General features: G+C 48.6%; 1 protein-coding gene across 2 annotated transcripts in view; it reads right to left on the bottom strand.

Moving 5' to 3' along the window:
* Positions 1-16,179, bottom strand: part of KIF5A (kinesin family member 5A) — a 37,238-nt gene continuing 21,059 nt past the window's right edge. Inside the window, exons 13-29 of one of the 2 annotated variants that reach the window (XM_023210669.2) lie at positions 15,345-15,413; positions 14,450-14,656; positions 13,991-14,137; positions 11,427-11,615; positions 10,927-11,044; positions 10,533-10,597; positions 10,306-10,415; positions 9,822-9,923; positions 8,907-8,967; positions 8,605-8,676; positions 8,342-8,446; positions 5,488-5,704; positions 5,092-5,245; positions 4,708-4,790; positions 4,037-4,064; positions 3,453-3,567; positions 1-3,207 (exon numbers count right to left, since the gene is read on the bottom strand). In XM_023210669.2, the coding sequence (XP_023066437.1) occupies positions 3,489-3,567; positions 4,037-4,064; positions 4,708-4,790; positions 5,092-5,245; positions 5,488-5,704; positions 8,342-8,446; positions 8,605-8,676; positions 8,907-8,967; positions 9,822-9,923; positions 10,306-10,415; positions 10,533-10,597; positions 10,927-11,044; positions 11,427-11,615; positions 13,991-14,137; positions 14,450-14,656; positions 15,345-15,413 (1,806 nt within the window). In that variant the 3' untranslated portion in view covers positions 1-3,207; positions 3,453-3,488. Of the gene's footprint in view, positions 3,568-4,036; positions 4,065-4,707; positions 4,791-5,091; positions 5,246-5,487; positions 5,705-8,341; positions 8,447-8,604; positions 8,677-8,906; positions 8,968-9,821; positions 9,924-10,305; positions 10,416-10,532; positions 10,598-10,926; positions 11,045-11,426; positions 11,616-13,990; positions 14,138-14,449; positions 14,657-15,344; positions 15,414-16,179 lie in introns of both variants that reach the window. The other variant, XM_023210668.2, reaches the window with a different exon arrangement.

The following is a 16,179-nucleotide window of genomic DNA, read 5'->3' as shown; positions in this document are numbered from 1 at the left end:
TAGAGTCATCAATGAATTTATTTTATTTTAAAGATATCTATGTACACCAAGTAAATACACACAGGGGGTTGTGCAGTTTGGTTTGTCTTCCACGCTGGCATGCAAAATTTTGGCAGATGTGAGTGGGCAGGCCAGGCGCCCCTTGCAGTGACCCTGGCTCTGAAAGGGATGCGGCGAAGGTAGGGAGCAGGAGGAGGAGGAGGAGGATGTAGTGTGAAGCTTCTGGTGAAGGGTTTGCGTGTGTGTTGTTTCTTTTTTATGTAAGTGAATTATATTTTCCTTACATCTTGCTAAAGAGAAGGCTGCTCCCTCTGTGTCATCTCTCTCCTCATCTGCGCTACACCCTCACATTTTCTTACGTGTTTTTAAAAGAACCATGTGGTGGCAACATTACATAAAACCCCCTGGATTCTTAAGTGCCCTGCTGGCAGCAAATATTAGCCTAAGTCCACAGGCCCACAGGAACCTTCCTTCTACCCTAGTGGGTCTGGAGACAGCGTGGCTTGTCTACCCCACTGTTGCCCTCTTTTCCGTGAGTTGCAGCTTTAGTGTGAGGAGCCAGATTGGACCGCCTTCCTCAGAACAATGGTTTTCAAACTACTCCACAGAATCCTCAGGGTCTTGTAGGACTGTTCCAGGGCTCATTCGCTGAGGAGGCTTTGAACAGTCAGTCCTAAGAGACCCTGAGGATTCTTCCACCAAAAAAAGAAAGTGCAAACTGTCCAGGTCTGCATTCCTTTATTTTTTATATTGGGGTTATATGTAAGATTTGTTTTGAAAAGCGTTTAAAAATAATCACTGCTTTGGATTTATTCCACACTCCACTGGTATTTTTCCCCCTGCAGTTCTCCCTAACTGCTAAAAGGAGCTCAGCAGGTAAAGGGAGCAGGGCCTCTTTCCCTTGAAGGAGTCATGGGCCAGTGCAGCCTGCGCTTACTGGCTGGCATTCCCACTCAGCTTCCTTTCCTGACTTAAGAAGCTGGGTGATAGGCTGCCCTGCTGCTGGAGAATCTTGGTCTTCCTCCTAGAAAAGACTGGATATCAGGACACCAGACTTTCTCTCCTGGTTTGGACTGGCTAGTGACCTCCATCCCTGCAGTTACCTAGAAAACCACCTTAGCACCATGTGGAAGGAAAGGACCATGTGAAACTAAAACAATAGTCCTCTTCGGTGTGGGGGGTGCTGCATATGGGCTGAGAATGGCTGGGAGAAGAGCCCTCAGGGTCAAGCCTTAGAGCTCCCCGCCTCTTGAAAATCCACCCTGCCCCTTTCTTTAAAGTGCACTTAATACCAGATGGGGACATCAGAGAAGGAACTCTTTGTGGAGAAAAAAAAATGTATATTGGGGAAAAGTCAGGCTCCAGCTTGAAAGGACGGCAACTAGAGAGAGAGATTTTGCCAATGAGCTGGAAGCCCCCAAACCAAAGGTGGAGATGGGAGGAGCATGCCGCCCAGTATGGAATGAGAAAGAAATCCAGCTCATCGCTTCCACTTGAGGGCACTGTGACCAAAAAAAAAAGACTCAGAAATTTCCCAGCCTATTCACCCACAAACCTAAGGAATCAATCATTTTGACTACACCTGCCTGTAACCATCTCCATGGAGAGATGAGCAGCCCCTGACTGGCTGCTGGGAGCAGTCTGCCTCCTCCATTTTTCCAAATATTTTAAATCAGCTCTGAGTTCTGGTCACGAGCTCTGGGGCCGGGAATATCAAAAGAAGCTTTGAAGAAAAAGGGAAATGGTCCCGTGAGCAACCCATTTCTCAGTCCAGGGGAAAACAGGAAGAGGGAGGCAAAAGGCAGACTTTGTAGGGCACAGGTAAACACCTGAATCCTTTGATTAAGGTGAGGGGTGTATGAAGAAAATTATATGTCTCAATTAGCAGCCCTTCCATTTTACCTTCCCCTGTGCTATATGTGAAAGAGGAGGGAGGAAGAGTTTATTTCTCTGTCTTATGATGCTAAGACATTCTTCTGCTTAAGGCTTTGTGTGCGTGTGTGCATGTGTGTGCATGTTTGTGTGTGCGCGTGTATGTGTGAAGAGTCACAGCCCTCTAGCTCCCATTTTTCCTTTTGTCATCTCTGTGACCTCTACTCAGTGACTAACACCACTCAGTGTGAGACGAGTAGATGAGAAAGAAGAAACATTCACCCTCCTCCCTATTGCCCCAAATAAGGAAGGTAGACTATGCTTTGAAATTGCTAAATACATCAGTAGATACTTAGAGAATAAAACAGAAGAGAGACATAGCAGCAGCTTTTGATATATAGATACAGAGTACAAAGAGATACAGAGTAAGTAAGAGAAGACATCAAACATAGTACAGTCCAACAACAGGGGTTGGGGAGGGAGTTAGTATCAGAGACCACAGGTTTGCAGCATGCTGAGAGAAGAGGCCTCAGTCCCTCTTAGAAACTGGGAAAGAAAGAGAAAGAGGGTGTGAGGGCCCAGCTTGTAGCTCAGCCAGAGAACAGGAACAGGTGGCATCTACACACACTTTGGTTTACTGTCCTGTTCCTCTAACACCAACAAGCAGACCCCCCTACCACTGCCCCCAACAACCCAGGCTTGCACCTCCATCCCTAGGCCTCCCCAACTCCTCTTCCACATTCCTGCTTCTCTGCTTCTCAGGCTTTTCTGTCTGTGTGTGCCCGATTTACTATTCTGGGAAACCCCTGGAGAGGCGTCAGCTTAGATTCAGCGCAGTAAGAGACTGGCCATGTTCTCTGTGCCACTTCTGGGCCCTAAAGCAACCTTAGTGAGAAACCTGATGACACACAAGAACAAAGAAGGTTCCTGTGCTGCTAGAGGAGAGCACCTGGGGACAGATGAGGAAAAAGAGGGGCTTTTCCACCTCCACTGAGCAAGATGGGAGGGGAGCGCTGACTGACTTCGTGGGCCGCTTCCTAAAGCTTACTGGTGGTGTATACAGATGGGAGGAGGATGGGACACAGGTGCAGGACACAGGATGGGACAAACATCGCCTTAGCTGGAGATGTCTTGGTTCCAAAAACACCTATCTATCCAAAATTATTTCAGGGTGGAGGAAGAGGTGGGGTTCAGATGGCCCCCCAGGGTCTCTTGATAGCTTTGCGGTCTACCACCCCTGTGTGGCTCTCATCTACAGCGGCCAAGCTCACTTCTTTGGACGTATGACAGTGACCCCTAGTGGCACAAAGACAGTACTGTGGTTACCGCTGTAGCCTAAGGGAAAGCAAAAGGGGGCACGGGAGGTCAGTGTCCAGATTACATGGGGCCACGCAGGCGTAGCCCCCAGCAGGGGAAAGCAGGAGGCAGGAGTTGAGGGGTAACTACATAGTAAAAGTTTTGAGGTGGTAAAAAAAAAAAAAAAAAAAAAAAGAAAGAAAGACGAAGCCGGAGAACCAAAGAGGCTGTCAGCAAGAAGGGAAGCAACCTGAGGCTGGTCCGAGGAAGCAGCCTGACGCTACCTGAAAGTGCAGGTATGCAGCCGTGGGTGTGGAAGATTAGCTGGCTGCTGTCTCTTGGTGGAGAGGGAAAAGCTTGGCCTGGTCCTCAGCCTCATAGCCACACGGCAGGTCACTCCTGGAGGAAGACACCCACCATGATCAGCTCCACAGAAATGAAAGCATTCCTGTCATCATGGTTACTCTGCTCTGAGAACATTCCTGTGAGATCACAAAGGGCAGGGACTATTTGCGTTTTACAGGAATGCAGGGAAATTCAAGGCCAGAGGAACGTAAATGACTTGTCCAATGTCACAAGGCTCCCTAAGGTAGGCGAGAAACCCAGTCATCAGATGCCCATGATGTTTCTGCCCAGACCTTATCACTGGAATAGGGAGAAGCAAGATGGGATTGGCGGAGGGGAGATATTCTGCACTGAGGCAGGGGAATGACTGGATCTCCTGGACAACACAGTGATGAAAAGAATGAGTCTCACTCCCTCCTCCTTCCCCCAAGGATCCAGGAACCTCCAAGTGGGGCACAAGGGAAATTTAATCATTTCTTCTAGTCCCGCCCAGAGAACCCAGGGGTAGTGGGGACTGTTGTACCTATTGTCATTGATATCTGTGGCATTTCCTGAAGAGATCATCATTGAGAACACAGGATTAGAAGAAGAAAAAAGGAGATTGGGTGTTAGAAACAGTTTGCCCAAACCCTCTCCCATCTTAATCCCTTAGAGAAAAAGATAAGCTGTGACACTTTCTCCTTAATTATCCCAAGCTACATCATTATTTTGTTTGAGAAAAAATCTCCCCAGCCCCTCACCAAGGAGAGGAAAAGGGAACTGGAAGGTAAGGGCTGGGATTGGCATGGTAATAGGAGGAATTCACTCCGAGGCAGCCTGAGACCTAAAGGGCTGGGCAGTGCTCAGGCTGTAGGTAAAGGGTTACTTTTTGTTCATATGTATTATTATTATTATTTTAGAGCCCAGGCTGAGTGCAGTGGCTGTTCACAGGTGCAATCACAGTGCACTTCAGCCTTAAGTTCCTGAGCTCAAGCAATCCTCCTATCTCAACCTCCCAAGTAACTGGGACTACAGGTGCATGCCACCTCACCTGGCTATATGTTTTTTTTTTTTTTTTTTTTTTTTTTTATTTGAAGCCTTGGCACACCAGAAAGGTTCAGTTAGTGTTTTTTGTAGACTAAGGTCACTTACTTTTATGCCTCTCAACTAGCCCTGAGGACCCCAAAGGTGGGATTACCCATCTTTTTCACTCACCATTGTCCATGTTGGCCTTCTGGTAGGAAGCCAAGGGGCCGCCAGAAGACGTGGCTCCACTGCTGGTACAGGAGTTGGCAAAGCTGGACGGAGCAGAGAAAAGAGGCTGCCTCTGGCACCCACCCTCCACTAGTCTGAGGACCACTAATCCACACTCACCCTCAGCGATACAGCTGCTCAGCCTTCCCCATCCCCAGAGAGCAGAGGACAACAAACATGGCCACAAGCTGGGAGGGCAGACACCCACCTTCTAATCATAGGCATGAAGTTGAGAAAGGGTTTAGGAAAATAATTAAGCCACAACCAATAACTGACCCCACCCTATGCCTTCCAGGGTCCAGTGAGCCTTGGGTGGGACTCCAACCCACACTTGTGGTCACTCACTACATATCTGAGGTGGAGCTGGGTGTGGCCTGCAGGTAGAGATTCTGGTAGTTCTGGAAGAGGCTGTTGGTGTAACTGATGCACTCAGGGCTCCGGGTGCCATAGGGGTTGGTGGGTGAGGACGCTGGGTAGTGGCCAGGCCGGACAGGTTTGGCTGCAATAAAGAAAGAAAACAACCATGAGGAGGCTATGACCCTGCATTTGCTCCGGTCCCTGAGGTCATTTAGCTGGGGTTGAACTGAGTTGCTTGTAACATTATCCCTTTTTTACTTTTTGGGGGGATGTGGGATGAGGCTAGGGGTAGGTAAGAAGCAATAATCTAGTTGCTTGGCAATTAGTAATTTGCTAAATTTGCTTCAGGAGATACTCCCACCTTGCCTGCTAACACCTACTCACCAATCTGGGCAGAATGGCCCCGTTTGCCCGAGCTCTTGTAGCGAACGGCCTCCTTGATGCGGTCCACCTCCTGCTGGTACCGGCGCTTGTCCTTCATGGCGCCCTCCTTGGCCTCCTTCAGTGCACCCTCCAAGGCCTTAACTCTCTCAGCCGTAGCCCTAAGTCGTTTTTCCAATTTAGGAAGCTCACAACGCAGATCTGCATTGTCACGTACCAGCTATAGTACAAGCCAAAGGGAAGAAGTGGAAAGGAAGGCAAGTGACCCAAGACAGTCACCCAGAGGAGTGTACGGGACAGGGGTGAGGAGAGAGAATAAAGAAAAATCAGGGGTCACAGAAGACAGAGACCATGTCATTTCCTCAAAAGGCCTCATTGCCTTTATGTAATGGACTGTTCTGTCCAGCTCATTCCTTCCCCCAGAGTGAACGGTGGGTGGCCAGGCATTAAAAAGTTATATAATTTTTTAGGCAGTAAAACCTGGCATCTCCACTGCAGCCCAGAACTCTCGTGGCAGCGCCTTGTCCTGTCTCCATCTGGCCTCCCCGACATCTCCCAGCATGTGCCAGACCAATAGCACCAGGGCGACCATGGGGATGAGGACCCCCTTCCCCAGAGAGCGCTTTGTGGGCATGCAAAGGTGGGGCAGCAGGGGCACAGTAGTAGTTTGGTGGCTGTGGCATTGAGGAGAATGGGTGCATGGCAGGTGCAGTGCAGAGCAGGAGCAGAAGCTGGAATTCAGGAGCCCCGGATATACACGCACAGACAGGCAGAGCCCGCCCCGTAGGAAGGAAAGAAAATGTTTGAGGTCTCGCAAACATTTGCACTCATTACCTTCACATTTAGGGACTTCCTGGGTTATCCCTCCCCCAATGAAATTAAGCTACAGCGTCGTAGCAACCACCCTGCAGCCAGAAAAGACTTCCTGATCTTTTTACAGGTTCCACACAATGACTGGGGGCACTACAGGTTGCAAAAGGAGCAGGGCCTTGGAAGACAGCAGGTAAATCAGCGTAGCGGAGAACACTGCGGGCTCAAGGGGACAAGCTAGAAACCTTTCCATGCAGTTTCCATTTGGACAATTTATGGAGTATAAGCAATGTTTTGCTGTGACAATACTTTAGTTTAACTGATAATAGGGCTATAGTCCTGGCTGTTAAGATTCTGTTAACTGAGAAGTTTTTATCTCCTTTTTCTTTTCACTCTTGTGTCTGCTGAGGTAGGAAATTGTAGTGAGTCCTCTTTTTATCCTATAGGTGAGTCATTTTTGTTTTTTGGGACTTTGAACAGAGGCAGAGGCTTCAATGAAGATAAAGGAAACAGTATGTGGTTGTGTTTTTTTGTGGAAAATTTTTTGGGGGCTTGCTCCATAGAGCAGGGCTTTCCCATAGGCAGAGAGGCCCAGAGTGGCACACATACACTTTGTGTGTGTGTGTGCGTGTCTGTGTGTTTTAAGCAATATAATATGGATCTGGACAGAGAGGGAAAGTGAATGCAGGAATGAAAATTGAATGACAGAATTGATTTCAAATGTTTCCTATCTGCCTTTCAACTTTTCTATAATTTTGTTACTCAGTTTCATAATAAACAAAGGAAAAAAATCATAGCAAAGCCCTCTGCAGGACTAAATAAAACAAATAAACTCTGTACATTATCACTGGGCACAGGTTTGGGATTCATTACCAAAAAAAAAAAAAAGTACTGCATATTTACTACATATGCTGGGCATTATACTGGAAGGAAAAGAAGTTTAAGCGCTAGGCTAGTGAGAATGTAAGTTTAAATGGAATCTTAAGGTAGATTTGAAAGGAAAGGAATGAAGTATAGGTTAGGGTTTATTTTATGAATTAGTTAAAAGGACCCGTTGACAGCTTGCTGAGCCTGTCTTCAAGGCTCAGATAGTTAGTGCTAGTGAGAGTGCCCCTGCCCAGCACACACCAAACATTTCCTGTCCTGACTCCTTTGGACTGCCCTTCTGCCTCCCCACCCCATACCTTTGAAACCCAGTCATCCACCTAAAGAACCGCAGCAGCAAGGAGTGGGACAGAGAGGCAGCAACTTAATACACAGGAGTTTTGACTGGGGCCCCAACCAGGGGCTGGCCGGACCATCTCAGGGACATCTTTTTTTTTTAATTGAAACGGGTCTCACTCTGTCACCTAGGCTGGAGTGCAGTGGCATGATCACAGCTCACTGCAGCCTCTACTTCCTGGGCTCAAGCAATCACTCTACCTCAGCCTCCCAAGTAGCTGGGACTATGGGTGTGCGCCACCACATCTGGCTAATTTTTGTATTTTTTTGTAGAAATGGGGTTTCGCCATGTTGCCCAGGCTGGTCTTGAACTGCTGTGCTCAAGTGATCCGCCTGCCTCGGCTTCCTGAAGTGCTGGGACTACAGGCGTGCACGACTGTGCCTGGCCAGGGACATCATTTAATGTCCCTGCATGCCTGCCCCAGACCTAGACGATGGAGTTCTCTCCAGGAGAGAAGCCCAACTCCCTTGCTTCTTCTCGTCTCCCTGCCTTCCATCTCTGGGTAATGTCTGACCAGTTTCCCTCCTGTATATTTACAGTCCATGACTTTGTCAGTTTCAACCTCTCCCTCCAAGGTAGGCCTAGGGAATTCCACTTTGAGCAGAGGTGGGTTAGAAACTTTGAGAAGGGAATACAGGCATGAAACAAAGAACAAGGTAAAAGTGGACCAAATATTGTATAAAGAAGGGATTAGTAGTGAAAGTAAAAGCGAACAGTAAGGAAAAAATGCAACTAGATTTTCCTGAATCCAAGGGGCCTCTGAGGATTTGGTATCCTAGGTACCTGGCCTCAGAAGTTCTCTTCGCTCCTTCAGCAGACTCTTACCTGTTTGTGAACCTTTGTAAGCTGTTCCAGGTTGTTCTCAAGAAAGGAAATCTTCTGCTTTTGGGAGTGAATCCCCCCACTGTCTTCGGGCTCCATTTCTGCACTCTGAGAACAGATAGAAGGAAAGATGCAGCTGTCCTGAGGCCAAACAGATCCCACCAAGACCAGGCCAAGCCAGTCCCATGGGGGGCAACAGGGGCGGGAGAAACCTAAGGATGGGAGGAGGATGTGGGGGCTGATAAGACCCCAAGGACAGCACTCACTTTCTTGACTCGAGTCGTGACGTCTTGAACGAACAGCTTGCGAAGGTTGTGGAGGGTCTGGAGTTCCCGGGCCTGGAAAGAATGATGAAAAATTGGGAATAGCCAGATACCAGGTCTGTCCTATTCCTCCAGAATTATAGGAACCTCCAGTTTCTATAGTGAGTCACTCATCCTTTAGGAAAAAATGTGTCTTGATTATGCTACAGAATGGCTGAAAAAGGGCAGGAGGAATAGAGTTAGGAAGAAATGAAGCCTTCCCACTCCCCAGTCCTGTGAATTTGGCACAGAAGGGAACCACTCACAACTGTCTCCTCCAGACCCTTGAGGTCCTGCTTGGACTGTTCATGTCGCTCGTACAGAAATCTGTAGCAAGAGAAATAAGGGAAATGGAAAGATCCCTCAGGACTCTCCTTCCTCCTGCCTCTTCCTCTATTACTTTTATCTCCATTTAAGTATTACTATTATTGTTACTTTTTGAAACAGGGTCTCATTCTGTTACCTAGGCTAGATAGAGTACAGTGGCACAATCATGGCTCACTGTAGCCTCAACCTCCTGGGCTTAGGGGATCCTTCCCACCTCAGCCTCCCAAGCATCTGGGACCACAGACATATGCCACCATGCCCAGCTAATTTTTGTATTTTTAGCAGAGACAGGGTTTTGCCACGTTGCCCAGGCTGGTCTTGAACTACTGAGCTCAAGCAGTCCACCTGCTTCGGCCTCCCAAAGTGCTGAAATTACCAGTGTGAGCCATCACAGCCAGCCTATTATTATTTATTACACAAGTTACTCATGTTTACTGTGCAAAAATTAGAAAAGAATTTTAAAGAGAGAGATAAGCCGAGTTTTTATAAAAAGCCTATTATTCTACTATTCACAGATCAAACCAACATTAACCTTCTGGTGTCCATCTTTCCAGACTCTTTTTTCTATGCCTATATATCCATGTATCCATTTTTATGGGATCATACCATGCATATGGTTTTGTAACCTGCATTTTACACTGAATAGAACATCGTAAACCTCCTTCCATACTGGTGAATACTCAACGGCAGTCATTGCTGAGAGTGTCCTTTTTGTCCCTTCCCTACCCCATCATATTTTTCCCACGAGTCACCCTATCATGTCTGCGTGTGTATCCTGCCTCTGCAAGTATGACTGAGTTCGCAGTTCTGAGCCTACAAGGCTGTGGGCTTACAGGCAAATCCATGCCACTCACGTCAGCTCCTGCAGCTTGGTGCTCTTCTCATGTTCTTCACTCTTCAGCTTCTCGTAGTCAGCCTGAAGCTTCTCTAGCTCTAACTGGAGCTTCTGATTTAGGCTACAGAGCATCAGGAGGTAAGGAGAGGGGGGAAAAGATGTTAATGAGGGGGAAGGGAAGACCAGCTCTTCAAACATCTCTTCCTTCTTGAACGAGTGAGTCCAGTTAGAATTGATGTGTCCAGTTTCAGATACCAGGGGCAGACTCAGGCCACCATCTCCATGACAGAGCCAGGAACCCTGACCTCTCCAATCCTGGGAGCCTCAAGGATAGGGACTAGTCCTTATTCCATGTATCTCCTGAGGTGGGGCTACAAAGTTGTGGCATTGTTGAGGGAATGACACACGGATGTTAAATAATCAGATCCAGAGGGGACATGTGAGTTGGCACAGCAAGGTGACAGGACCCGGGAGGGGCTGGAGTCGCCCTTGGGAACCCTTACTCTTTGAGCTCATCAATGGTCTTCTGCTTCTCGTTGATCTCGTCCCGGAGCCGGGCCAGCTGCCGGTGATGGGCCTCCCGGTGACTCTCCATCTGCAGCTCCAGAGCCTTCTGCAAACAATCCCACCCCAAGCTCAAAGGCCAGACTCCCAGAAACAAGCTCTGTGAGAGCCAGCACAGCTTTCACCACACCAGGCCCCAACTATCCCTGACACCTTCCCCACTCACCTTCACTTCATCTGCATCCTGGGTATCAGGTTCCTTGTCCTTCAGGGCCACTTCATGCACAGTTTCTAAGGGAAAGAGGGGAAGACAGCTGACATCAAACCTACTTCTTTCAGAAAGAACTTCATGTTGTGACCAGAACTCCGGGAAGGACTGGGGATGGGCCCACAGGGGTGTTCTTCTGTGTTAGGACTGTCCAATTTGATATAGCAGGAACAGAGAACAAGGGTGTATGGTTCATGTAAAATGAGCTACATGCAAAATCTTGGCTAATATATGAGTTGGCATCCATGATTTCAAGTTAATGCTTTGAGTGAGTGATAATTGGGGTGATTTCTTTTGATGTTTCTGACTTCTCTGCCCTGGATGGTGGGATGGAGGAGTAAGAAGGCCTCACCCTGGGCCTGGAGCTTGGCCAGCTCGTCACTCAAGGAGTCATAGGACTCTTCCAGGTGCCGCTTCTTTAGCTCCACGCTCTGCATGTATTCTGTAAGTGAGCGGATCTTGGCCTCGTGCTGGTGGGAGAAAGTTGGTGAGAGGAAGAAGATGGAGCAAAGGACACAACCCCAGGCCGCACAGATCTCCAACCCCAGCTGTGCTCCCAGCCCTCCCTCCTGCTATACTTCCCATGAGGGTGCAGGGTTGGGGGCCATTCCTATGGGGCTCTTCCTTTAGCTCCCTTGGTTCAGGGGGCAGTACCCGCCCTGAGCCTTTACTTTTTTGGCCCTGATCTGCACCCCTGCCACCCTAGCTTTTCTGTCCTTGATTTCACTTGACCCCAGAATTTTGACCCCAGAACTTTTGACACCCACCTGGGTGTTAGGAGTTTTAGCCATAACCCCAGAGTAGCCTTCTTTCTCACATGGCATCTGAAGGTTTTCAAACTTAGGCACTCACCTGAGAGATGAGGAGCTGGCAGGATGAGAGCTCCCGCCCAGTCACTTCCATCTTGCGGTGACATTCCACCTGGAGGTTCTCCAGCTGCCGGCACCGCTTGACCACAGACTTGACTTCTGACTTGATTTTGCTGATGTAGAGTCGGGCCACAGTGAACTCCTCCTCGATGGCCCCACTGATCTCCACTGGCTAAGGGTGAGTAAAGGAGGAAGAGATGCTTCTTGGCTGCTGGGAAGCTTTATCCCTTCCCTCCCACCTTTTACCTACCCACACACACCCACGTATGCAGGGACTCAAATGGGATTGGTATTTTCCAAACGACCTTTAGCAGCTCTCTATCACTGGTATTTCACATTAAATTCTTCTGCCTGCATTTAAAAATCCAAGTCTGTCCAGGTGCAGTAGCTCACGCCTGTAATCCCAGCACTTTGGGAGGCCAAGGTGGGTGCATCACCTGAGGTCAGGAGTTCAAGACCAGCCTGGCCAACATGGTGGTAAAACCCTGTCTCTACTAAAAATACAAAATTAGCCAGGCATCATGGCACATGTCTGTAATCCCAGCTACTCAAGAGGCTGAGGCAGGAGAATCGCTTGAACCCAGGAGGCGGAGGTTGCAGTGAACTGAGATCACACCACTGCACTCTAGCCTGGGCGACAGAGTGAGACTCCATCTCAAAAAAAAAAAAAATTCAATTCTGGGCTGGGCACGGTGGCTCATGCCTGTAATCCCAGCACTTTGGGAGGCCGAGGTGGGTGGACTACGAGGTCAGGAGTTCGAGAACAGCCTGGTCAATATGGTGAAACCCTGTCTCTACTAAAAATACAAAAAATTAGCCGGCAGTGGTGGCGTGTGCCTGTAGTCCCAGCTACTAGGGAGGCTGAGGCAGGAGAATTACTTGAACCGAGGAGGCGGAGGTTGCAGTGAGCCAAGATCACACCAGTGCACTCCAGTCTGGCCAACAGAGCAAGACTCCGTCTCAAAAAAAAAAAAAAAAAAATCCAATTCTGACAGTCTCCTACTTATAAATAAATCTTATAAAGCAACATGATTTTATTCTGATCTGCTTGATCACCCAGATTATTCTCACACCCACAGATTTGCATATTTCATTCTTAACTCTGTACCTATGCCCCACCTCTAACTGCTGCTGTAAACACTGCTCTGTTGCTACTTCTTTTTATTATTATTATATATATATATTTTTTTTTGAGACGCAGTCTCACTCTGTTGCCCAGGCTGGAGTGCAGTGGTGCATCTCTGCTCACTGCAAGCTCCGCCTCCCAAGTTCACGCCATTCTCCTGCCTCAGTCTCCTGCGTAGCTGGGACTACAGGCACCCGCCACCATGCCCGGCTAATTTTTTGTATGTTTTTTAGTGGAGACAGGGTTTCACTGTGTTAGCCAGTATGATCTCGATCTCCTGACGTCGTGATCCGCCCACCTCGGCCTCCCTATTTTTTTTTTTTTTTTTTGAGACGGAGTTTCGTTCTTGTTGCCCAGGCTGGAGTGCAATGGTGTGATCTCGGCTCACTGCAACCTCTGCCTCCCGGGTTCAAGCAATTCCCCTGCCTTAGCCTCCCGAGTAGCTGGGATTACACGCATGAGTCACCACACCCGGCTAATTTTGTATTTTTAGTAGACACGGGGATTTTCCATGTTGGTCAGGCTGGTCTCGAACTCCCGACCTCAAGTGATCTGCCTACCTCGGCCTCCCAAAGTGCTGGGATTACAGGCGTGAGTCACCGTGTACAGCCTCATTTTTTTTTTTTTTTAAAGACAGGGTGTGGCTCTGTCGCCCAGGCTAGAGTGCAGTAGCTCAATCATGGCTCACTGCAGCCTCAACCTCCCATACTTAGGTGATTCTCCCACCTCAGCCTCTCAAGTAGCTGGGACTACAGGCGTGTGCCACTACGCCCGGCTAATTGTTTGCATTTTTTGTAAAGATAGGGTTTCACTGTCACCCAGGCTGGTCATGAACTCCTGGGTTCAAGTGATCCGCCTATCTCAGTCTCCCAAAATGTTGGGATTACAGACGTGAACCACCATGCCTGGCCTCCATTGCTTCTTTATTCAGCACCCTTTAGAATTTTTTTTTTTTATTTGGCAGAATCTTACTCTATAACCCAGGCTAGAGTGCAGTGGTGTGATCTCGTTTCACTGTAACCTCCACCTCCCAGGTTCAAGCGATTCTCCTACCTCAGTCTCCTGAGCAGCTGGAATTACAGGTGCACGTCACCACGCCTGGCTAATTTTTGTATTTTTAGTAGAGACAGGGTTTCGCCATGTTGGCGAGGTCAGGTCTCGAACTCCTGACCTCAAGCAATCCGCCCACCTCGGCCTCCCAAAGTGCTAGGATTACAGCCGTGAGCCACTGCACCCAACCTAGAATGTATCTTTTCAACTGGGTCTATGCAAGCCTCTACCTGTCTTCCTGGGTCTGGTTCAAAGGCATGTTCCCTGGCTCTCTGGCTGCCTTTCTCAGTATCTGCGAAGGCCTGGATGGCTCATCTTGCATCTTCCACTAGTGCCCAGCCTGAACAAGACCGCTGTCTCTCACCACTCACCAGCTTAATCTCCCCGTTGCCCACAATGACGCTGAACTCGCTCAGATCCTTCATCAGCCCGTTCAGCACCTCAGCAATTCGTTTTCGCTGGTGTCCACTGACCTCCTGTAGCCGCTGCAACTCAGACTCCAGGGACAGCATGGTGGCCTGGGGACAGCCCCTCAGGTCATTCCTGTTGCCATCCTCTGGCTCCCCTGCCCAGCCCAGGCAGAGGCCTCTCCCTTCATGCAAGACCCTGAGGGCTGCTATGAAGAGAACATAGGCTCTGCAAGAGAGTCTGGAAGGGAGAGGAACTTCGAGGGGAAAGTGCAGTGACAAGGTTGGGGAGGGACTCACAATACACTGAACAGCAGGGCAGAGGTGCAGCCACCATACAGCCCTGGAAGGATGCAGAGGTTCCCTCAACATGGGAAATGTTCTGTGGCCAGGGAGCTGTTGGGCCATTGGTACACCACTTACCACCTTCTGAGACAGCTCATCCACCAGAAGCTGGTTCTGCTGGCTCTTCTCCTCCACCTCCTGGGACTTCTGGTCATAGTTCACAGCCAGCTCCTCCAGGGCCTGCAGCACTTCCTTCACTTCATCCTTAGCGGCATCGTTCTCTGATTGCAGGTGGTTCAGCTCCCGCTGGACCTTCTCGTTGTCTCCTCGGGTGGACACCAGCAGCTTCAAGGGAGAAGAGTGGCATGTGGGAAAGCTCACTGCCAGTGACCACTTCTATGGCCTTGGGTCTGGGAAGCTGAGCACTCCCACCCAAAATAAAGAGTTAAGAGGAAGTAGGCTTTAGGCTTCATAGAAATAGGGCAACAGAATGAATAAAGAAGAAGCCCCCAGACTCTAAAATTTGTGCTTTAAGAAAAGCCCCAGCTGGGCGCAGTGGCTCACGCCTGTAATCCCAGCACTTTGGGAGGTCTAGGTAGGCGGATTGCCTGAGCTCAGGAGTTTGAGACCAGCCTGAGTAACATGGCGAAACTCCATCTCTACAAAAAATACAAAAATTAGCCGTGTGTGGTGGGGCACTTGTAGTCCCAGCTACTTAGGGGGCTGAGGCAGGAGGACTGCTTGACCTTGGAAGATTGAGGCTGCAGTGAGCTGAGACTGCACCACTGCATTCCAGCCTGGGTAACAAATTGAGACTCCATCTCTAAAAGAAAAAAAAAGAAAGAAAGAAAGAAAAAAAAGAAAAAGAAAAGAAAAGCCCCAGTGAAGTTCCCAGACTTCTATTGCTTGCGGGAATGATTAATCCCTAAGCACAAAGCCCCTTCTTCCATCTGATTTTAAAAAGGTCTATTCCATGCCTTCCAGGGATGAACAGAACCCCTTTGCTCTCAGGTCCTGCCCTCCCTCCTGTTACCTCTTCCTGGTCCAGCATTTGCTGCTTGAGCTTCTCTATGAGTTGGCTTTGCTGGTTGATTTCATCATCCTGTTGGAGGCAACGGGGAAAGGCAGGTGAAGGGAAGCTATTCCTTCCAGTTTAGACGTAAGAAGTTTGGGGGTAGAGGCAGGATCCTGATAAAAATCCAGATAGTATAAGCTTTGAGTTAGAAACCCCATATCCTACAAGAGGATCACTTGAGGCCAGGAGTTCAAGACCAGCCTGGGCAATATAGTGAAACTCTGTCTCTACAAAAAATTTAAAATATTAGCTAGCCTAGTGGTGCATGCCTGTAATCCCAGTGCAATGAAAGGCCAAGGCGGGAGGATCGCTTGAGGCCAGGAGTTTGAGACCAGCCTGGGCAACAAAGTGAAACTCCATCTCTTCCAAAAAAAAAAAAAAAAAATTAGCTGGTTGTGGTGGTGTGCACCTGTAGTCCCAGCTGCTTCGGAGGCTGAGGTGGGGGAGGATCCCTTGAGCCCAGGAGTTTGAGGCTGCAGTGAGCTATTACTGCACCACTGCACTTCAGCCTGGGTAACAAAGCAAGACTCTTTCTCTCAAAGCAAAATAACAATAATAAATGAAAATAAAAATATTTTTATGAATAATTATTATTATCATTTTTTTTTTTTTGAGACAGAGTTTTGCTCTTGTTGGCCAGGCTGGAGTGCTAATGCACAATTTCGGCTCACTGCAACCTCCACCTCCCAGGTTCAAGTGATTCTCTGGCCTCAGCCTCCCAAGTAGCTGGGATTACAGGGATGTCCACCACCCCAGGCTAAATTTTTTTTTTTTTTTTTTTTTTTTTTTTTTT

The sequence above is a fragment of the Piliocolobus tephrosceles genome, chromosome 10 (assembly GCF_002776525.5).
Source record: "Piliocolobus tephrosceles isolate RC106 chromosome 10, ASM277652v3, whole genome shotgun sequence".
Lineage (NCBI taxonomy): Eukaryota > Metazoa > Chordata > Mammalia > Primates > Cercopithecidae > Piliocolobus > Piliocolobus tephrosceles.
The sequence above is the reverse complement of the archived record's forward strand: the minus strand, read 5'-3'. Positions and strand labels throughout refer to the sequence as shown.